This window comes from Talpa europaea, assembly GCF_964194135.1.
Source record: "Talpa europaea genome assembly, chromosome: X".
Lineage (NCBI taxonomy): Eukaryota > Metazoa > Chordata > Mammalia > Eulipotyphla > Talpidae > Talpa > Talpa europaea.
Window position 1 is genome coordinate 29,259,270 of NC_140081.1, and position 23,368 is coordinate 29,282,637.

Sequence of the window (23,368 nt, forward strand, 5' to 3'; positions counted from 1 at the left end):
CGCGATGTGACCCTACAGCCGAGCCGCCGCCGCTGCCGACCCCGGGGCTCCGCAGCCCCTGCCGCCGCCGCCTTCGCCGCCGCCGCGTTGGGATTTTTCGTCGCTGCTGCCCGCGGCGGAGGAGGAGGCGGCGATAAAGTTGGTGTGCCGGTCCTGCGCCGAGATTGGGGGCGTCGTTGCGGGTCCCAGCTGGGGGGGGTGTCGGCGTTGGAGTTGTGAATTCGCTGCGTTTCCATGAAATCCTGCGGAGTGTCGCTCGCTACCGCCGCCGCTGCCGCCGCCGTTTTCGGTGATGAGGAAAAGAAAATGGCGGCGGGAAAAGCGAGCGGCGAGAGCGAGGAGGCGTCCCCGAGCCTGACAGCCGAAGAGAGGGAGGCGCTCGGCGGACTGGACAGGTAGGGGCCGCCGTCACCCGCCCGGTTGGCTCCGGACGGGCTGGCGCCACTCTCCGGGGAGGCCCGAGCGCGGCTCGCCTCTGGCGGCGGCGGGGCGGACACCACAGCTTGGCGCTCTCCGTGCAGTAGCTGCCTCCGGGGCCTGGGGCTCGGGCAGGGATGGGTCGGTGCCGTTCCCGGAGCCTTAACGAGCCGCGTGTGTCTCTCCCCACAGCCGCCTCTTCGGGTTCGTGAGGTTTCATGAAGATGGCGTCAGGCTGAGGGCCCTACTGAGCAAGGTAAGGCAGCCGCGGGCCGGAGCGCGGACTCGGTCTCTCCGGCCGGCGCCGCGCTCGCCCCCGGCCCCTTGGCCAGGCCGGCGCTCATTGTGGCCGCGGACGATGGCCGAGGGGCTTCCGGAAAACTATTTCCTGCTTCTGCTCGCCCCCACCCCCGGGTACCTCGCTCACTCCTTTGCGAAATCACCTCTCGTGGCGGGAGGAAGAGAGACGGCAGCGCTTCGGGGCCGAGCTCAACTGGGTCCACCAAATTGCCTGTTATTTCACGGCATTTCAGGGGTAGACCGATGATGTCCGAGGTGCCAGTTTAGGGTCAAGGGGTCGTAGATAGGTGCAGCTAGCCCCACATTTCCGACTTACTTGCCTCTCATGGCAGTGCAGGCTGTTCGTGATATCTACTGTTACCCAAACGTTTGGGGCTTTCTTGTGTCTTTGCTCCCAGAAGGGGGAAGTTGCTTGTAGTTTACGGTGGTGAAGAGTTTGCATTGGACTGTTGACATGCATCTCAATTGGTTTGTGTTTTACCTGAAGTTAGGTGACTTTACTTTTCGGGTCTTTCTGCCATAGAAATGCAGGAGTTTATATGTGAAAGTGTTTTCTTCTTGGAACCTTGTTTCCTGTGTGTCTGACAGGGGAGGCCACGGGGGATTCGGGGTGTAGTCTCTGTTTATTTGTGTGGAAAGTTGTTGGCACTGTCATTTAGTTAAGTAATGGCTGCTCCTATCGGCCCAAGATGGCGGGACAGGGTGGGAGGAGAAAGTGAAGGGGGGGGTTTGGGGGAGGGAGGAGAGGTAAACATGGAAATAAATAGTAGCGCTGAATAGGCCTCTCCTTCGGAGTGTGGAGCTCCATAGCGTTTAATAAAAACCATCCAAGATTATTTGCATATAGAATTCTTGTACCTTTCCCAAGCTTGGAAGCAGCATTCACAAGCCTGGTGAATGCTTATCAACCTGTAGCACTTTTAGTTTACCCATCGGTTAGCTATTGAACAAAGGCTGTGGAGTCTCGATCTGTCTGCATCAGTTTGTAGCCCCTGACCGAAATTTGATTGAAATGCTATTTGCATGCTTTCTTCTTAATTGGGACCATGTAAGTTGGTGTGTGTGCCATAGGTGTTGCATCCCTGAGACATTTTTTCTAGCTAAAATCAGTAGCTTTGCTTTTGACACCTGGCTTTATTGTTGCGCTTGAGAAGGAAGTTGGAAATGAGGAAAGCCTAGTAGTTTAAGTTAAAAAAAAAAATTAGTTGACCTGAATTTTTGTCTGTAGTTTGCCTTAAGAGTCATGAATTCCCTTTATTTGCAATCACACTTCTGTTTTTATTTCAAAGTAACTAATTATAAAGGGTTTCTATCACAAATAAGGACCAGAAAGCTAACCAGAAATAGTCTTTTCCTGTAAACCCAGCCTTTTTAACCGATACAGAAAACTTGAATTAAACTTTGAATATGTAGGTATTAATTTGCTTCATTGAAATTATCACTGGAAAAATGAATAGTGACCAGCTTTGAAATGATTTAAGCCCTGAATTTTTTTTCAATGTAAATATTTAAAATATTTTATTCCAAAATACTTGATGGCTGTTAAAGTTGTCTTTCCAAAAGATTAAACAAAAGCTTTAAGTTTAAGGAGGATTATTTAATTTTGGAGTTATTATTTATTGCTGGGTTAATAGGGAGTTGGTAAAATTGTTTGCAGAGATAGTTCATTTGGAAAATGGAATCTGATGTGTTTACAATGCTAGTTGGTGATTTCATGTCTCAGAATGCTTATATTTACTTGGATTCACAGTAGATGGTGCTTAACATTGGATTTCAAATTATAACATAGAACCGTGCAGATACTATGCACTATCGTGTTTAGATTGTAAGTAATTGAACATCTTCAAATATTTTTTTGTGAACAGTGGAAAACCTCTGAAGTTTCATCATGTTTTGGGGAAGAATTAGAGCTTCATAAAATGCTGGGTAATTTGATAAACAACTAAGTATTTTGTTGAGGTGAAGAAAAAAAATCTTCATTACTTCACACTCATTGCTTATGAGGTCCTATCTATAGGATTCAGGTCTACTCATTAGCCATAACATTAAAATAAACGTTCTAGAGTCTGTGCTCAAAACCTCACGCAGTTTTCTTGATTTTCTTGATTGCATCCTTGTGAGCCTGAACATACCAGTGAAATGTGTATTGTAAACTTGTACCCTGTGTTTGAATTGGGTTCTGAATAGAATGAATGAGCTGGAGTTTGTCCTGATGCAGGAAGTTCTGAATTATTTAGTATCATCCATCTTTTGAACAGTCCTGGGAAACTGTTTTTTGGAGGGAATATTGAACTATGTTAATTTTAGTATTATTTTAGAAAAGTCTTAAAAACTAGAGTTAGCTTTCTTTGCTGGGGTAGGGATTCTCTTTTTGCCTGCAATTTTTGTCATACCACACCCCTCCAAAGACAAATTTAGTTTGCACTTTGTATAATGTTTTTCTTTTTGACAGGAATTTAGTTACTACTACTTGACAGGAATTTAGCTATTACTAAAACTATTCCCATATATATCATTAAGTCATTCAAGTTTTTAATTAGGATTTATAGATTTTTATTAAAAAGTAACTCTTAAAGGCTTTGGAAAGTTTAAAACATTTAATAAGTGTCTCTTATTTGCCTCTAAATTTGTATGTTCCTTTTCCAGGTGTGAGGATACTTTATCCAAACTGCCGATTTCCCGCCTTCTGTGAATGTTTTTATAATTTCTCTGTGTTCTAGTCATTAAAACAATGTTTGTACAATTGTGATTTGATATACAATGCTTGGAGCTTTGGATAAAAAAATAAATTAGTAATATAGGATATCTTTGTAGTAGTATCTTTAAAATCTTTCTGAGTGATTGTAAACAGCAAGTGGTTGCATAGAGTTCTTGAAATATAGCATGATCTTGAGCACTTTGCTTTTAAACTAATGCTGACCATTAATCTTTGTCAGTATAATGGTCAGGATTCTTATGAGATTATAGTGGAGTTACTTTGAAAAATAATTAAGTGAAATATATTTTTTTAAAGATATATTTATGTATACAAGAACTGGGGTGCAGGCAATAGGTGTGGGGGGGGGGGTGAAAGGATTCACCAGAGACAGTGGGGAATAGAACAGGCAGATTGACTGAAATACACTGCTGAGTGGAGCAGCGGGTGTGTCAGGAGAGGTCTGATATGTCATATGGGTAGCTCCCGGCCAGGGATTGAACTCATGCTGCAGTGGCTGCGCATAGCTTCATAGGTTGCTTCTTAATTCCTTGCGCCACCAGGGAGGCCCAAGTGAAATATTTTAACAGGTATTAACTGGTGATGTTTTTAATACATTTTTGAAAACTTTTTGGGTTAATCTTGATTTCAGTTGGATAAGGATTTGAGTTAAAGTGTAATATACAGCATAAATATAAGAGTGTAAATATACTATGAAGTATATTTGTACTAGAATAACATAGTGCTAAAGGGCTGGAGAATCTTACCTGTGTCAGAAAGCTAGTGCTAAAATACAGTTGTTTATTTTGAAGTAGCTACATGATTTTTAAGTTTGCCCTAATTATTTTATTGGAACTTTATTTTCTTTGGTAATTTTGTTAATGAATTCAAAGTTATGTAGAATACGCAGAAGTTATGGATTTTTTACTATTTAAAAATATGTTTGCTTTTGTCCCTATTAGTATGAAAAGAGCTGGGATTTAACTTTTTTTGGGGTAAAGGAAGTAGTTTAACATACATTAAAGCTTACATTTTCCTAAATTTGGTTTACTAGCATGTAGATGACTGGAAAATTATTAGGTGGCTTCTTAATAGGATAATATTTGGATGTTAATGATATTTAAAACTGTGGTTTTTGCCCACTGGCACTTAAAGGGGTATATTCATTTCCAGTGCTAAATAGGGTTAGTGTTTGGGTTGCAAAAGTAACCACAGAATAATGTCATACTTTGTGTTTGAAAATGAGGTCTTTAATTGACGTGTTTTAAAAGTTGTTTTCTAAATAATTGTAGTAATTATTGTTTACCTGGACAAAGTCTCCTGCAGTTACTATATATTTCCTAAGATTTTGATACATCTGTGGTAAAAATAAAAGCTATAGAAGGTGATTACAGGATATGTCAGTATATCTGGGCACAAATGAGAACGGCAGGGATATATAAACAGGCACTTTTTAAGTTCTGGCTTTCTTTTTCATTGCGTAGCTCTTTCTGTGGAATCAATTATAAATTGAAATGACTAGGGAACATTAACTGGCACCTTTAGATCTTTCAGGTTAACATAACTGCCTGAGATGGAGTTTTTGTGACTTGGTAAAGTGGAGTGACAGGCCAAAGTGAAGGTTCAGTGCTTGACTTGTAGGGTAAAAAAGTTTTCTAACATAGGTTATCTAACATTTAGTTTTTATTTATATGTACCAATATTATTTTGCAGATTTGGAAGGATCTTATTTATTTTTACTTTGAAACTGATTGTGATGCTTTGAGCTCTTTGGAATTGATTTTAATGACTGGTGACACTGTACATTATTAAATTTTTGAAATATGGTTTCCAGAGAGCTAATGTATGTTAGGTAAACACCACCAGATTGTCTTAAGAATCAAAATGGTTATTAGGTTATTTAGCATCCACATGTATTTATTTGTAGACTATTTAATCAGAGTTTAATGGATGCATAATTGACAGTCTTATGTACTCTTACAGAAGCTTCATATACAGTTGTATTAGTTTTCCATATTGATTTGTAATTTGTTTTTAGTAAATTAGGGCATCATATATTTGAGTGTACACTAAGTGCAAGTCTTATGTAGGGACTATGAAGGTAACACAGGTATCTTTTGCCTGTGTGGAACTTACAATTTCGTAAGAGGGGTGAGCTAAGTATAATGGTAATACAGGAACATCAGTGTCAGCGAAAAGTGTGAATGAAGTATCCTGAAAGTTTATGATAAAAATCAATTTAATAAGTAACAAGTTGAGTGGCTTTTTTCTGTTTTTGGCCAGCCATTAAAAACATTGGTCAGCAAGCATGCACAGAAGTGGTCACAAGAACCTGTTACTGAAGTTCAGTGAAGTCCCAGCTCTTTTTTCCTTGTAGATAGTCTAACAAGGACTTTGCTGGAAAGGTGCATTGGAGGCACTTTTAGCAATATGATGGTGGCAGCAGTAGGCATTAGCCCCAGAATCACCTGGTCAGTGGTGAAGCACAGGGCAGAAAATAGGACACCTGGACAGTATTAGGATCCTGAGTTTGTTGATTCTTAGACACTGTATGTACTGTGTCTTAGACACTGTATGTACACTGTATGTACCTTTGCAATCTTTCCAGCAAAATCACATTAGTTACTGAATATCATTCTTTTCACTGATGAAGCTTTCTCACACTGCTTATGCTACCCAAAACACTTAAGTAAAGGCAGGAGAAGTATTTCCTTCCTGACTCATTTCCTCTTGCTGTCATTTAGATTTAACTATTCCTGGACTGTGTATTCCTGATTTGGGAATTTCAAAAGTTAACTGGTAGTTATTAGGTTAATATTAACTAAAGCACTTTAGATCCATCGTATAAGTATGTAGTCCAATAATGGTCCTCTTGGAGTATAAAGCACCCCTAGGGTGAGGAGGAAATTTTAAACTTTACATTTTATGGATTTCTATATTGTTGTTGTTGTTTTTCTTAAACATTAGACATGCTATTACTTTAAAAATAATACAGCAAGTACACTGGTATGTAGAGAAACCTTAAAGTCCTTGTTGTGAAGTTGGAATACTTCTAAACTTATTCTTTCAGTGTGAGTGGGGTGAAAGAAGTATAGATCTTACCTTTTGTTAGGTCCTGTTTTTTACATTTTAGGTAGCTTTGTCATAGTCACTGTACTACTCACTCTTCATTTTGGTCTTGGACAGCTGTTTCATTGCTGACTTTATTTTTGGGTCTGATTTGACTCAAGGTGACATTTGGGACCTAATTAACAACTATAACTTGAAAAGGTGAGAGTAAGCCCTTATTTTCGACAACTTAAGGTTTTTAAGCCAATGTGTGGGCTATCTGCACTTCCAAGATTTTTTTTCACTCTTTCATTCTTTTGTCTCCTTTTCTCCCTGCTAAAATTGTTGGTGTCATTCTGTTGTGTATGCATACTTGTATTCTTCTTATAATTTTGTCTATGGTAGTATTTTGTGTGTTAGAATAAATAAAAGATGTTGCTGCTAAGTTTATTCTCAGGAAGAAGATTGGACTTTGCGATAGTTAAGAGTGTTACATAAGGTCATCTAATTCATCTTAATTTAGAACAATGGAAAGAAACCCTTTTGGTTGTTTTCAGACTGTAGCTCTATTATGTTCATTAGAAGACGCTTCTCTTTTTAAAAAGCAATATAGGGCCTCCCTGGTGGCGCAAGGGGTTAAGACGCAACCTATGAAGCTGTCCGCAGCCTCTGCAGCATGAGTTCAATCCCCAGCGCTGGCTGGCCGGCCAGGGAGCAACCCACATGGCACAGCTGACCTCTCCTGTCTCGCCCGCTGCTCCCCTCAGCAGTGTGTTTTGGTCGGTCTGCCTGTTCTGTTCCCCACTATGTCTCTGGTGAATCCTCTCACCCCACTACACTTCTGGCCTGTACCCCAGCTCTTGTATGCATAAATAAATAAATCTTTAATAAAAAAATAAAAAACAATATGTTAAGGAAATTTCCCTATATTTTCAAAAGCATAAGTATTTTAGAAGGAAGTCAACCAACCTACACACTATCATCTATTATTACTTAGGTTCAATAATTTTCAACTCATCTATATTTTTGCCGCTTACTCCCAATTATTTTGAAGGAAATTTCAGATATTAATCACATCATTTAATCCAGATAACTTGTTCTGAAATATCTGTAGATCTTATTTTTTTGGTCACATGGAAGAATTAGTTGCTAGGGAAATAATAGAAAACAGATATTTACCTGAATATATATGGGTTTGTTTGTATTTTAAAATTGCAGTAGCATTTTCTAATAGAACATTACACAATCTGAGACAAAAAAGATAATTTTCCCTAAGAACTTCATGAATCTTAGTTGCTTGAATCTATTTAGATACTTTATAGATTTAAGGGAAATTTGTTTTTAAGGTAAATTCTTCAGTGTTTCAGGTTCTGAATTTTTTATGTGTCAGAATGAGAACTAGACAAGCTTTTCCTTTGCTTGATTGATTTATGAAACATTTGCTGAATTGCAGTGAGAGAGGGACTCTGCTAAGTCCTGGGGCAACCAATAAGACCTGGCCTCTGCCTCTGCAGTCTGTGGAGAGAGATGTTCACACCGACTGATTATATGATGTAGGAGGTACAATAGTCAAGGTATAAGTGCCATGAGCTCTCAAATGATGGAGCAATTAAAAACAGTTAAAACTTTGAATTGGGCCTCCCTGGTGGCGCAAGGGGTTAAGCACAGCACTGTGAAGCTATCCGCAGCCTCTGCAGCAGTCATTCGGCCAGCAAGGGACCTACCCACATGGCACAGCAGACCTGTCCTGTCTCACCTGCTGCTCCCCTCAGCAGTGTATTTCAGTCAGTCCGCCTGTTCTATTCCCCAATCTGTCTCTGGTGAATCCTCTCACCCTCCTCCCCTGCCCCCCTGCCCCCCCCCCCCCGCACCTCTGGCCTGTACCCCAGTTATACACAGAAATAAATCTTTAAAAAAAATAAAACTTTTAATTATGGATCGTTTAAAATATCTACACAATTACTGACATTTTGGAGCAGTTAAGTTGGACTGGAGAAGTGGATAAGGGAAATTGCACAAAGGCGAAACATTTGGTCTTTGTCATCAAACATTAGTGGAAGTTTAGTAGGAGGAAAAAGGGAAGAGTTGGAGGTATCAAGCTAATTGGTGTTTAAGGAATAGTGAATAATCAAGTCTCACTGGAATTGAGAGATAACTGAGCATGTGAAGGCCCCATCTCTGTAGGCCATAAGATGATTTAAGAAGTCATTGAACTCAGCTCAAATAAGGGGAAGTTACTTGACCAGAAGTAGAAGTAGGTTTTATGGAAATAATTACTGGCTGCTGTGAGAAAGATGCAAGTGGAGATGAAAGCCTAGTTGTGAAGTACTGATAGATAACAATGCATAGATTTTAAAGAAGTCTGCTTCTGTTACTTACTAGATGTGTGATCCTTGGGGGCAAACAATTTCATCTTTCAGACACAATTTTCTCTGTAAAATAGAAGTGGTACTAGATTTTTTTGAAGGTTATTGCATTTTGTGTTAGGGAAAAAAGTGCTTGACATCTGACCTTGCTTGGAAGGTGCTTGGTAAAAGATAAGCCTTTCTATTCTCTCAGAAAAGACATTAGGTTTAAACTAAGGCTGTAATTTAGGAAAAGACGGGAGGGGGGGAGGGCGAGTTAGAGTTGAGATCTCTTGAAAAGGCGTTTTGGCTTTCATTAAACCTCACTACTTTGGCTTTCTGTGTCTCTGACCATATCTCAGTTTCCTTTGCAAGGAGACTGATTTAGCTCTTCTTTACTCACTGCTCCCAATTCCAGGTATACACGGTTACTTGGGTATCTTGAAGACATCTTAAACTGAACATGTGCAAACTGAATGTATCATTGTCTTTGATGTTCCTTAGTAAATGGCACTTAACCACCATCCTTTCCAAAAATGTTGGAGTCCTTACCATTATCATTTTTACATCTTAGGTCTTAAATGTGTTTCTCTCCATCCTCACTGCCACCATCCTGATTGCAGCCATGATCCTATCTTTGGCTTTTGAAATACTTTAAATTTTTTTTGAATAGATATACTTGGGTATAGTACAAAATTGAAAAGTTACATAAAGGATATTACATTGAGGAGAGTCTTCCTCCCACATCATCTCCCAGTAATTTAGTTCCTATTCTTAGAGGCAGCCACTGATATAAAGGTTTATTGGTTAACTTCATAGTTTAGTACAGACACAAACATATTTTGTTGTGTCTCTTTTTTTCCCTCCACACAAGTGCGATCATAATGTATACAACTTGTTAAATGCTTCCTTATTTGTAGCTCTTTTCCATATGTAAATAGTAGTCTTATATTGAATTCTCTTAGGCTTGTGAGGTCTTTGTTTTTCAAATTTTGTGTGGAATGTTGGTGAGGGGACTGGTTTGGGTGATTTTTAAGTTACTATTTTTTAAAAGATTATTTAGGCATACAAGAACTGGGGTACAGGCCAGAGATGTGGAGGGTGAGAGGACTCACCAGAGACAGAGTGGGGAGCAGAACAGGCAAAGTGACTGAAATACACTGCTGAGGGGAGCAGCGGGCGAGACAGGAGAGGTCTGCTGCGCCCTAAGGGTAGCTCCCTGGCCTGGAATGGAACTAGTGCTGCAGTGGCTGCGGACAGCTTCATAGTGCTGATGCTTAACCCCTTGCGCCACCAGGGAGACCCTGACCAATTATTTAATCAGTCATGTCTATGTAATGAAGTATCCATAAACATCCAAATGGACGGGGTTCAGAGAACTTCCAGGTTGGTGAACACGTGAAGTGAAGATGTGAGGAGAGGTGCTCTGAGAGGATATGGAAACCGTGCCCTTTCCCCACTCCTTCACTTACTGGCTGTGCTTGAGGTATAACCTTTTACAGTTAACAGTGATTCTAGTAAGTAAAATGTTGCTTCTAATGAGCCACTCTAGCAAATTAATAAAACCCAAGGAGTGAGTTGTTGGTAACCTCTGATTTATAGAGGGTGAATCAGAAGTACAGGTAATAACCCGGACTTACACCTGGCATCTAAAGTCCAAGGAGAAGCCCGTGAGACTCACTCCAGTCTGCAGTGAGTTGGTCAGAAGTACCTGGGCTTTCAACTGCCACCTGACGTTGGGGAGGGGACAGTCCTACAAGTCTGACCCCATCATTTGTGGGGTCTCTGCTATCACTGGGTAGATAGTGTCAGAGTTGAGTTAAATTGTAGGACACCCAGCTGGTGTCAGGAATTGCTTGGTGGTGGTGTGGAGGAAACACCCTTCTCCTCCCCATGTTGGAATTGGGTCCAAGAACCCAAAAGAGATTGGTTTAAAAGGTCTTATTTATTAATGGTTAGTGTTTTGACATCTCCAAACTGCCTCTTTCTTATAGTTGGGATCGTTATTTCTTAGGTCAGATCTAATGTTTTTTATTCAGGAAGATGGGTGTAATTATTGTATATACCTGTTTACTAGGAACTCATGATGACAGAGCTAGATGAATTCTCATGTGAGTTAATAAGAAATGCCACATAGAATATGTTGGTATTATGCATTTGGGTGTTGCAAAGATGAGTAAGGTCCCTTAGTTCTATAAGAGTAGCAAGAGTCATTTGGCAATAGTTGGGGCACTTTCTGGTCTATAGAATATACACTTTTATTGCTGGGTTTTGCTGTGTGTATAATTATGTAGGCACACCTTGTTTTATTGTACATTGCTTTATTGTACTTCACAAATTACTGCCTTTAAAAAAAAAAAAAACACACACAAACAAATTGAAGGTTTGTAGCACCCCTGCATCAAGTAAGTCTTATGAGTGCCAATTTTCCAGCAGCATGTGCTCACTTTGTGTGTCTCTTGCATTTTGGTAATTTTCACAACATTTCAAACTCTTTCATTATTATGCTTATTATGATGATCTGTCATCAGTGATCTTTGATGTTACTATTATAATTTGTTTTGGGGTGCTTATGTTGAACTTAATCCATAAACATGTATGTTCTCACTGCTCCTCTGAATAGACCCCTCCCACCCCCAAACACACTCTCCTTCTCTGGCCTCCTGGTGTTCCCTAAGACAGTATCGAAATTAGCCAATTAGTAACCCTACAGTCACGTTTTAAGTGTTCAAGTGAAAGGAGTTGTACACTTTTCATTTTATGTCCAAAGATAGACATAATTAAGCTTAGCGAGGAAGGCATGTTGAAAGCTGAGATAGATTGAAAGGTAGACTTCTTGTTCCAAGCAGTTCTTGAAGGAAATGAGAATTGCTACTCCAGCGAAACATGAATGATAGAGTGAAACAGCATTATCGCTGATATGGAAAAAGTTTTAGTGGTCTGGATAGAAGATGAAACTAGCTACAACATTACTGTAAGCCAAAGCCTAATCCAGAGCAAGGCTCTAACTTTATTCAAGTCTATGAAGGCTAAGAGAAGTGGGGAAGCTGCTGGAAAAATGTTTGAAGCTAGCAGAGATTGATACATGAGATATAAGAAAAGAAGCCATCTCCATAACATAAAAGTGCAAGGTGAAGCAGCAAGTGTTGAAGGAGAAGTTGCAACGTTATTTAGAAGATCTAGCCAATATCATTGATGAAGGTGGCTACTCCAAACAACAGATTTTCAGAGTACACCATGCCATCTAGGACTATCAAAGAAGTCAATGCCTGGCTTTAAAGCTTGAAAGGATAGATTTTCTTACTAGGGGCTAATGCATCTGGTGACTTTAAGTTGAAGGCAATACTTACTGGTCCTAAAATCTTATAGCTCTTAAGATTTAAGCTAAATATGCTGTCTGTGCTCTGTACATAGAACAGCAAAGCCTGGATGACAACATGACTGTTTTCAAAACATTGTTTACAAAATAGTTTAAGCTTACTGTTGAGACCTACTGCTTAGAAAAAAAGGTTCCTTTCAAAATATGATGGCTTATTGACTACCTGGTCATCAAGAGCTCTGATGGAGATGTACAAGATGAATTTTCTTTTCATGCGGGCTAATTAATACAATATCTGTTCTGCAACCCATGGATCATGGAGTAGATGTTGACTTTCAAGTCTTATCATTTAAGAAATACATTTTTTTTAATAGAGGCATGTTTTATTTTTTTATTTATTTTATTTGTTTGTTTTTTTTTGTTTATACATGCACTGGGTACAGTCAGAAGCGCAGGAGGGTGAGAGAATTCACCAGAGCCAGATTAGGGAGCAGAACAGGCAGAAGGACCGAAGGACACTGCTGAGGGGAGCAGCGGGCGGCAGGAGAGGTCTGTGCGCCATGTGGGACCCTCCTCCTGTGGCCCAGGAGCAGCCAGGGATCGAACCGGCGCTGCAGAGGCCGCGGGCAGCTTCGCAACCCAGCGCTCAACCGCTGCGCCACCGGGGAGGCCCAAGAAATACATTTTGTTAAGGCTCTACGTGCTACAGATAGTGATTCCTTTGAATCTAGGCAAAGCAATTGAAAACCATTTGGGGGCCTCCCTGGTGGCGCAGTGGTTGAGCGCTGGGTTGCGAAGCTGCCCGCGGCCTCTGTGGCGCCGGTTCGATCCCCGGCTGCTCCCCTTCCACCGGAGGAGGGTCCCACATGGCGCGCAGACCTCTCCTGCCGCCCGCTACTCCCCTCAGCAGTGTGCTTCTGTCCTTCTGCCTGCTCTGCTCCCAGCTCTGGCTCTGGTGAATTCTCTCACCCTCCTGCGCTTCTGACTGTACCCAGTGCATGTATAAACAAAAACAAACAAAAAACAAATAAATAAATAAAAAAAATGCCTCTATTTAAAAAAAAAAAAAGAAAACCATTTGGAGTCACCGTTCTTTATTTTGTTTTAATTTTAACATCATTTAAAAATTTTTTTTAGACAATATTTGCTTCCCCCCACCCCCTCAGGTTGAGTCCCCATAGAATTTCCTTCCCTAAGACACCCGCGCACCATCATCACAGTCTGCTGTGCTCCTCCCTCCCTCTCACTGATCCCTCTCCCTCCTCCTCCCCTGCAGTATGTCTCTGATTTATAATTGTCTGTTTTCGCTTTGTTGTGTTTTGTACAGTTGTTATTTTTTTACACTGATGTCTTATTTGGTTCCCCTATATTCCTGCTATAGGTGAAACCATCCGATATTTTTTCTTTTTCCTTCTGGCTTATTTTGCCGAGCATAATTCCTTCTAGCTCCATCCACATTGCTGTGAATGGCATGAGTTTTTGATTGCTGAATAATATTCCATTGTGTATATATGCCACATCTTCCTGATCCAGTCATTTATTTTTGGGCATTTGGGTTGTTTCCAGGTTTTACCTATTGTAAATAGTGCTGCAATAAACATAGGTGTGCAGGTGTTCTTTTGAATCACTGTTTTTGTGTCCTTTGGGTAGATCCCTAGGAGTGGAATTGCTGGATTGTATGGTAGCTCCATTTTTAGTAGACTAAGGAACCTCCAGACAGCTTTCCACAGTGGCTTGACCAGTTTGCACTCCCACCAGCAATGTAGGAGAGTTCCTTTTTCACCACATCCTCCTCAACATTCGTTGTTGCTTGTTTTTTTGATATGTGCCATTCTTACTGGTGTAAGGTGGTATCTCAGTGTGGTTTTGATTTGTATTTCCCTGATGATAAGGGATGCTGAACATTTTTTTCATATGCCTGTTGGCCATTTGCATTTCCTCTTTGGAGAAATGTCTTTTGAGTTCTGCCCATTTCTTGACTGGATTGTTTATTTTGCTTTTGTTGAGCCCTGTTAGTTCTTTGTGTATCTTTGTGATCAATCCCTTATCAGTTGAATGGAGTGCAAAGATTTTTTTCCCAATCAGTGGGGTGTCACTCTATTTTGGTTAATGTCTCTTTGGCTGTACAGAAGCTTTTCAGTTTGATGTAATCCCAGGTGTTTATCTTTGCCTTCACTATCACTGCTTTGGGTGATGAGTCTTTAAAGATGTTTCTGAGATGTATGTCTTGTAGTGTTTTACCTATATTTTCTTCTATATATTTTCTGGTTCAGGTCTTATGTCCTATTCTTTTATCCATTTTGAGTTGATTTTTGTCCATGGTGAGAGGTAGTGTCTAGTTTCATTCTTTTGCATGTGGAGGTCCAGTTTTCCCAGCACCATTTATTGAACAAACTTCCCATGTTCCATTGCATATTCTTTGCTCCTTTGTCAAAGGTTAGTTGTTCATGTAAGTGTGGCTTTATTTCTGGGCTCTCTATTCGGTTCCATTGGTCTGTGTGTCTGTTTTTGTTCCAGTACCAAACTGTTTTTATTATTATGGCTTTGTAGTATAACTTGAAGTTTGGAAGTGGGGCTTTGGCTATTCATGGTTTTTTGTGGTTCTGTATGAATTTTATCAGTATTTGTTCTATTTCTTTGATGCCATTAAGAACATTTGTGATCCATGGGAGGTCGAAATAATGAGATTAACAGGAGTTTGGAAGAAATTGATACCAACCCTCATACATGACTTTGAGGGATTTGAGACTTCCCTGGAAGTCATTGCAAATATGGTGGAAATAATAGCAAGAAAACTAGAAGTGGAGCCTGAAGATGTGATTGAATTGCAATATCATGATAAAACTTGGACAAACAAGGAGTTGTTTCTTATAGGTGAACAAGAAAAGTGGTTTCCTGAGATGGAATCTACTGGTGAGGATCCTGTGAACATTGTTTAAATGAAAGGAAAGGATTTAGAAGATTACATAAACTTAGTTGATTAAAGCAGTGACACAGTTTGGAAGTATTGACTATATATTTAAAGATTTATTTTTTTATGCATACAAGAGCTAGGGGTGCATGCCAGAGGTGTGTGTGGGGGTAAGAGGATTCACCAGAGACAGAGTGCGGAACAGAACAAGCAGAATGACTAAAATACACTGCTGAAGGAAGCAGCGGGCTAGACAGGAGAGGTCTGCTGTGCCATGTGGGTTAGCTCCCTCACCGGGGATGGAACTTGTGCTGCAGTGGCTGGTGATAGCTTCACAGTGCTGAGACTGAACCCTTGCGCCATCAGGGAAGCCCTGACTACAGTTTTGAAAGAAGTTCTGCCCTGGGTAAAATGCTGTCATACTGTATGGCGTGCTACAGAAAAATATTTTGAGAAAAAGGAGTCATTTGATGCAGCAAACTTCCTTATCTTATTGTAAGAAATTACCACAGCTGCTTCAGTAGCCACTACCTTGATCAGTCAGCAGCTGAAGGCTAAGATGATGGGTAGTGTTTATCAGTAATAAAGTATTTTTTTAAGGGTTTATTTTTATGCATATGAGAGGAAGGGTACAGGCCAGAGGTGCGGGAGTGGGGGGGTGGTGAGAGGATTCACCAGAGACAGAGTGGGGAACAGAACAGGCAGACCGACCGAAACACACTGTTGAGAGGGGAGCAGCGGGTGACATGGGAGAGACAGGAGAGGTCTGCTGCGCCATGTGGGTTGCTTCCTGGCCAGGGATGGGGGTGGGGGGATTGAACTCGTGCTGCAGAGGCTGCAGATTGCTTCATAGTGCTGTGCTTAACCCCTTGTGCCACCAGGGAGGCCCAGCAATAAAGTATTTTTTAATGAAGGTATGTATATATATTTTAAACATTTATTTATTTATACAAGCACTGGGTACAGTCAGAAGCACAGGAAGGTGAGAGAATTCACCAGAGCGGGGAACAGCACAGGCAGACCGAGGAAATACACTGCTGAGGGGAGCAGCGGGCGCGGCAGGAGAGGTCTGTGTGCCATGTGGGACCCTCGCCGGTGGCCGGGGATCGAACTGGCAGTGCAGAGGCTGCGGGCAGCTTCGCAGCCCAGCGCTCAACCACTGCGCCACCAGGGGAGGCCCCTGTTTTTTTTTTTTTTTTCTTTTTGACAGTATGCTGCTTTGCACTTAATAGATGATAAAGTAGAGTAAATATAACCTTTTTCAGTAATAGGAAATCAAGAAATTCGTGTGACTCAGTTTGTTGTGATATACTTGCTTTGTTGTGCTGGTGTGGTCTGGAACTGAACCTGCTGGTATCTCTGAGGTGTTTACTGTATTTTCATTATAATCCTATCAGTTAAAAAGATTCGACGTTTTTTAAAGTTAGTTTCAGAGTAAATCTCTTAAGGAGAATTTTTTTATAACAGTTTTCCAAAGATAATTGGATAGATAAAATGAAACTGGTCTATGTCATTGAAGTTACTCAAGTTTGATCATTTACATTGTTTGGTCAGGGTGTTGTAGACATCATTCAGACAACAGAATAACTTACTGTAAAGTTATCGCTAATGATTATCTAACCCTTTTATAGTCATGATTCTATGAAATGGGAAATGTTTCTCCTGAATATCTGAAGGAACTGTAATCCTTACTAATATGATGTATATTTTTCGGTTCTTGCTTTACCTTGCTGGACATGCTGATAGGTGTGTAGTGATAGCTCATTGTGGTTTTAATTTGCATTTCCCTAGAAGCTAATGATATTAAACATCCCTCATGTGCTTATTTTCTATCTGTATAGCCTTTTTGATGAAATGTGTACTCATGTCCTTAGGATTAATTGATTTGAGACCTTCCTTTTTTGATGTAAAATTAGTGCTATAAATTTACCTCTCAGCACTACTTTAACTTTCTGACATGTTCTTGTATTTGCAGTATGTGCATGTTATGTTGTATTTTCATTTTCATGTAGTTCTATGCATTTTAAGCTTCCTCTGAGATTTCCTTTTTGATCCATCGACTATCTAGTAGTGTTAAGTTTGTAAATATTTGGAGATTTTGGACATTTTCCAGTTTTCATTCTGTTACTGATTTTTAGCTTGATTCCATTATGATTACAGAATTTATTCTGTGTAATTTCATTCTCTTAAATTTGTTGCTATTTGTTTTATGACCTAGGATATGGTGTGTCTTGGTGACTGTTTCATGGATGCATGAAAAGGATGTGTATTGTGCTGTTTTGAATGTTGTGTTGTGTACATGACAGTTAGATCCTTTGGTTGATTGTTTTGTTCAGTTCTTATAGTTTGTTGATTTTCTTTTATTTTTAAGGATCTTATTTATTTTTGCATAGAAGAACTGGGGTGTGAGCCAGAGTGCGGGGGTAGGGGGGGTGAGAGGATTTACCGAGACAGAAAGGGGAGCAGAACAGGCTGATCTACTGAAATACACTGCTAAGGGGAGCAGTGGGTGAGACAGGAGAGGTCTGCCGCACCATGTGAGTAGCTCCCTTCCCTGGCCTGTGATTGAACTCAGCCATCGTGCTGTGCCATTGCAGTGGTAGCGCTGGCCTTAACCCCTAGGCCTCCACCAGGGAGGCCCAGTTTGTTGATTTTCTGTCTAGTAGTGCTATCAATACCTCAGAGTGTGGTGTTGCTAAGTCTCAAAATATAATTGTAGATTTGTCTATTTTCCTTTCATTTCTGTTAGTTTTCGTTTCTTGGACTGGAAGACTTTCATTTGATGTGTACACATTTAGGATTGTTATGTCTTCTGGTGAGTTGATCCATTTATTCCTTTGTTATGTCTCTTTGTTTTAATAGTAATTTTTTTTGCTCTGAAGTCTGTCTGATTTTTGAATAGCCACTCTTGTAAAAAAAATTAATATTTACATCGTATGCCATTTCCCATACATGTTACTTTCAGCCTCTCTATATCACTGTATTCAAAGTGATAAGTATTGATATTTTTGTGGACAGCATGTTTTTAAAATCCATTCTTCCAATCTCTTAATTGTTCATTTACATTTCAGATAATTACTGATAGGTTAGGACTTAAGACTGTGGTTTCTTATTTCCTGTCTCTTGTTAACTCCATATTGGATATCTGAATATATCTTTTGGATTCAATTTTGATGTGTTGATTTTTTGAGTTTATCTCTTTGTGTGGATTTCTTAGTGATTGCTTTATGTATTGCAATTTGCACATGTAATATCACCATCTTATGGTATGGATGTTTTGCTGTTTAAAGTGCAGATACTTCCATTTAGGTCCATTTGCCATCTCTGTTTTTTAGTTTTTTTTTTTCCTTTTTTAGTGACACAAGTTTATTGAAAAGCAATTGTGTTCCTGCCTGCGAGGAGTTTGGGAGATGCTCATAATTCAGAGACTAGAGCCCATAAGAGGTTGAGAGAGGGTTGAGAGTTGGGTAGCAGTGCCAGGATGGCAGCCAGTGGAAGTAGGATGGTCGCCTAGACTGGCAAACCCGTGTTAGCTGGAAAATCACATCAGCTGCTGCTGTGGCTGAGTAGAGATTGCAGACATGTTTGTCAAGGTAACTGGGTTCCATTTTGGAGGGCCTGGCTGCCAGGCTCAAGGAGGGTGTTGGACAGAAGGTTCTTGAACAGGAGATGCCCAGCCTCAGTAAGCCCTTGAGCTAACTTTGATGATCAGAGAGAAGCTGTGATTTGGTTGGTGGGGCAGGAATGGAGTCATTTTTCCATAGTGGTTACGTGAGGTTGTCAGGAGAAGTGGGGCCAGGTCCAGAGTCCTTGGCAGCCAGCCCCCAGACTTCTCCCCTCTGGCTATATTGGGGATGCTACAGCTCAGGGAGGGCCTGGGAGAATTCACAAAGGAGGGTCACCCAATTTGAGCAAACTCAAGATGGTTTCATTGTCAATTTCCTTCAAGTCACCCTCAATTCCTTAATGGGAAGGACTGTCACGTTAAGTCTACTCCTGCTGTCCAAAGATAGACTGTTCATTCACTCTGGGGGTAATCAGCCTCTGTTGCCGCTTTTCTAGCCAAGAGCCTTTCTTTCAAGTTATGCTCTTATGACATTTTCTGCTCCTTCCACTTCTGCAAACTTTCCAGGGTTGGGTTGGCAAAAGGCATCTCTGCTGAGGATTAGTAATTACTTTAGGATTTTTTGGATTCAAAATTGCTAATTTCTGACATTAATGGTATGCTATGACCTAGCATATGACCTATAGCAAAACAGATGGGTTCCAAGTCATAACGAAGAATCCACATCTTTTTAAAAAGTATTCATTCTTTCAATTTTGAGTCCTTTAGCGTGGCCATTTTTAATTCCATTGCAGAAAATGGCTCCTTTCATTTGTTGGTATCTCCTTGATGTCTGATAAAGGATCCCCTCTCCATTTTTTAAATACACTTTTCTTAAATATTGTCTATATATATTGAACGCCACATAAGATGGTATGATAAATTTTGCTTCAACCAGCAAATATAACCTAAGAAACTCACATATAGTATTATCATCGTTAACATTTAACCCCCAGTGCTACCTATCCCAGTTTTCTGTTTTCTGGAGTTTCAGCTTTCTATTCTTTCCTTTCTGTTTGGAGAACTTTTTAAAGCCATTCTTTCAGGGTAGATTTGCTGGAACAAATTCTCTTAGTTTTTCTGAGATTGTCTTCACTTATAAAGGATATTTGTGCTGTATATGGAATTCACAGTATAAAATTTCTTTCAGTTTGTGAACAACGTTGTGGTATTTCTCTTTTCTGTGGTTTTAGATGAGAAATTTGCTGTCATTTGAATTGGTCTTCCCTGTAAGTGTTGAACACGTTTTCTCTGGTTGCTTTCGACATTTTTTTCTTTTCATCTTTAGTTTTCAGAAGTTTTAATTATGTTGTATGTGATACATCTTGGTGTGGATGTCTTCACTTTTCTTTTATTGGGGTTCACTCAGCCTTTTCAGTCCATGGATTTATGTGTTTTTCTAAATTTGAGTTTCAGAAGTTTTCAAATAGTATATCTTCGAATACTTCTCGAGTCTTTCTCTTTCTGGGACACTGATAAGAATTTTAGTTGTTCCATAGGTTCCTGAGGCTGTTAGTTTTATCTTCTCTCCTGTTTAGGTTGGCTAAATTCTGTTGTGTGTGAATTTTGTAACCTTTCACTTTACTGGATTTGTTCATTGTTTCTAATAGGTTTTTGATAGCAAACAACAGTTTAACTTCTATTCCAATCTGGATTTCTTTTACTTTTAGTTGTCCTTTTTCAGCATTATATGTCACCTGCTTTAAAACCTTTGTCAGGTAATTCATCACAAATCTGGTCATCTCAGTGTTGTCTAATGACTTGTTTTCTTTCACATTATAATTTTCTGGTTTTGGTATGCTAATCTACATTGAGTGCAGAGTGTAAGATAGGCTTCCTGTTAGGCCATGCTTCCCTACCAAGAGCAAAATGGAGGGCTAACGCACACCCCTGATGCTGCAAAGGTGGAACAGAATCTCCCTATTTGTATCTCTTTTCCTGAGTTGATGTTGAAGGCCAGGGTGATGGAATTTTAGTTCCTTACCTGGGATCCACTGGCCCTGTTGACTTTTCGGACTGCTGGTTTGTATTGCAAACTTATGCTGTTAGCTTTTAAGTCCACTGCCTAGCTGGGTGGGGAGCCTGGGACTAGGGCAAAAGTTAAAAAGCCACAAAGCTCTCTGTTTTTACCAAGATATAGCCATTTTTCTTGAGCAAACACTTCTCAGATCGCTGAAAACTTTTGGTTAGTTTCTAGAGTTAATAAAAAGTAGATTAGGACAATAATTTGCTAATTTTTTTTCTCATTGGAAAATTGTTGGAGGTACTTATTCCAGTGTTTTCACTGACACCAATCTTTTTTTCAAAGGTAAATTATATCATACACTTTTCAGTTCACATTCAGAACTACAGTATTTTGTCTTGATTTTAAAACTTCTATGCTGAAAATGTTTTTCTTTTTTTCTTTTTTTTTTTAAAGCTTTATTTTTATTTATTTATACAAACACTGGGTACAGTCAGAAGCGCGGGAGGGTGAGAGAATTCACCAGAGCCAGAGCAGGGAGCAGAGCAGGCAGAAGGACCGAAGTACACTGCTGAGGGGAGCAGTGGGCGGCAGGAGAAGTCTGCGCGCCATGTGGGACCCTCCTCCGGTGGCCGGGGAGCAGCTGGGGATTGAACTGGCGCTGCAGAGGCTGCGGGCAGCTTCGCAACCCAGCGCTCAACTGCTGCGCCACCGGGGAGGCCCTGAAAATGTTGTTTTTCTAAGTCAAGTAGTTTCCCTGCATTGCTCTCTCTAACTATACACATTATCCGTGTTAGGCCAGTATGGTTAAACACAATGGATAATTTTATCAGAAAAATTAGACATAATCCTTTAAAAGATGGCCATGTTTGTGTAGGCCACTAGCTCTGTTCAACAACTAGAATTCTGTCACCCTCATCCTGGTGTTACAGGGCAACCCCGTTATGAAACGGGTTGTGTGACTGTTGGGGCCTCACCCATGCGCTTAAAAAGGGACTTATTAATGCTTAATGGCAGGCACACACAAAAGGTTAATAAAAGGTTTAGTTACAGAAGAAGGGGAAATGAGGAAATGAATAACTCAGGGAGAAAAAGAGGGAGCTAAATTTGTGAATGCATCCTACCTGTTCTGTGGACCTGGAATCCCAGTGACCTGCTGAGAGCTGGCGAAAAGCCAAGAGCCCTGAGGCCCAGAGAGGCCAAAACCCCTGCCCACATGGCTGGTTATATACCCAAACAAAAAACTTGGCTGCTTAACTCCACCCTCAGGTCCTTGCGACCCTCCTTTTGGTGATCATGGGATTTGTAGTTCCCAGTGTCTTGATGGAGTGGGTGTGGAGTCCACAAAACCTGTATGGAGTTTGCTCAGGACACCCTTCCCCCCAACGCTGGGACTGCAAGGAGAATAGTTAACTTTTGGTCTTTTGTTGGTGAAAGGGAAGTTATAACAGGGGAGGGGTAGTTAACTGCAGTCTAGTTTAGAGGATTAGATCTAGCAATTTAACTGTCTGTTCTCTTTCAGTTTTTTCATCAATCCTTTCCCTTCCTGCCACCATTTCTTTCTTTCTTTTTTTTTTTTTTAAGATTTATTTTATTTATGCATATTAGAGCTGGGGTATAGTCTGGGGGTAGGGGAAGAGGGGGTGAAAGGATTCACCAGAGACAGTGGGGAGCAGAACAAGCCGATTGACTGAAGTACACTGCTGAGGGGAGCAGTGGGCTAGCCCTGGCCAGGGATCGAACTCATGCTGCAGTTCTGCTGATAGCTTATAGTGCTGAGACTTAACCTCTTATGCCACCAGGGAGGCCCCCTGCCACCATTTCTTAGCTCTTTCTAGAATTCTGTTTGAATCAGTTTCTGATTTATAGGTCAAGATATTCAATACTTGACTTTCATGTTCTTTTTGTATTTGAGAGTTTTATTGACTTGCTTTGTTTATGATTCTATTATTTTCTTTTGTTTGTTCTACTTTATAACATACCACCATTTTACTGTGCTCACAGGATTTGTGGGGCAGGAATTTGCAGAAAGGCCTGCAGGGATACTCTTATTTTGGGATTTGCATGTTTGGGGGACCTCAACTGTGATGACTTGCAGACGCAAATAGTTGGGGCTACAGGATCTAGTTCTAAGATGGCTTCTTTGGCACACGTGTTGCACCTCAGCAGGGAAGGATAGAAGGCTGACTCAGATGCAGCTGTCAATCCCAGGGCCTACACGTGACCTTCCCAGAATGATTGTTTTAGAGTAGTTGTTGGACTTGTTAATGGTAGCTCAGAGATCCAAGAGTATTTAAGAGGATTAGGTGGAAGCTGCTTGTCCTTTATGAGTTGAGTTTTCCTCTCAAGTCACAGGGGACCATTTCTGCCATAATCTATTGGTGAAAACAGTCATAAATCCCAACCAGATTCTAGGAGTAAGGACAGAAACTCCAAGGGACAGAAAAGTAGTAAGATGGGGGATATTGTTTTGTTTACTTTTGGAAACTACCGTCTACCACACTTTTATTCTTCTAAGGGGGGGTGGGGCTGTCTTTTAATTCCTTACCTATTATTTCAGAGATGTTAGGAAGGAGCAGAGATAGCTGTTTAGATCTTGTTTAACCACAATTCCCTTACATGGTAATTTTTGTTTTTAAGTAAACATTGTTTCACAGAATGTAGCATGAACATGGTTGAGTTCACATATGATATGTGGGCTATTTAATGAATTGTTAAAGTGAACACATCTGTAAATGCCATGCCAAATCAGGAAATGGAACAGTA

General features: G+C 40.5%; 1 protein-coding gene across 13 annotated transcripts in view; it reads left to right on the forward strand.

Annotated features, from left to right (window-relative positions):
* Positions 1–234: 234 nt before the first annotated feature.
* The window catches only part of KDM6A (lysine demethylase 6A), a gene marked incomplete at both ends in the record, with an annotated part of 179,318 nt that continues 156,184 nt past the window's right edge, over positions 235–23,368 (forward strand). For all 13 annotated transcript variants that reach the window (XM_084259185.1, XM_084259191.1, XM_084259193.1 and 10 more), the window contains 2 exons: positions 235–395; positions 610–673. In XM_084259185.1, coding sequence (XP_084115311.1) covers positions 235–395; positions 610–673 — 225 coding nt within the window. The remainder of the gene's footprint in view (positions 396–609; positions 674–23,368) is intronic.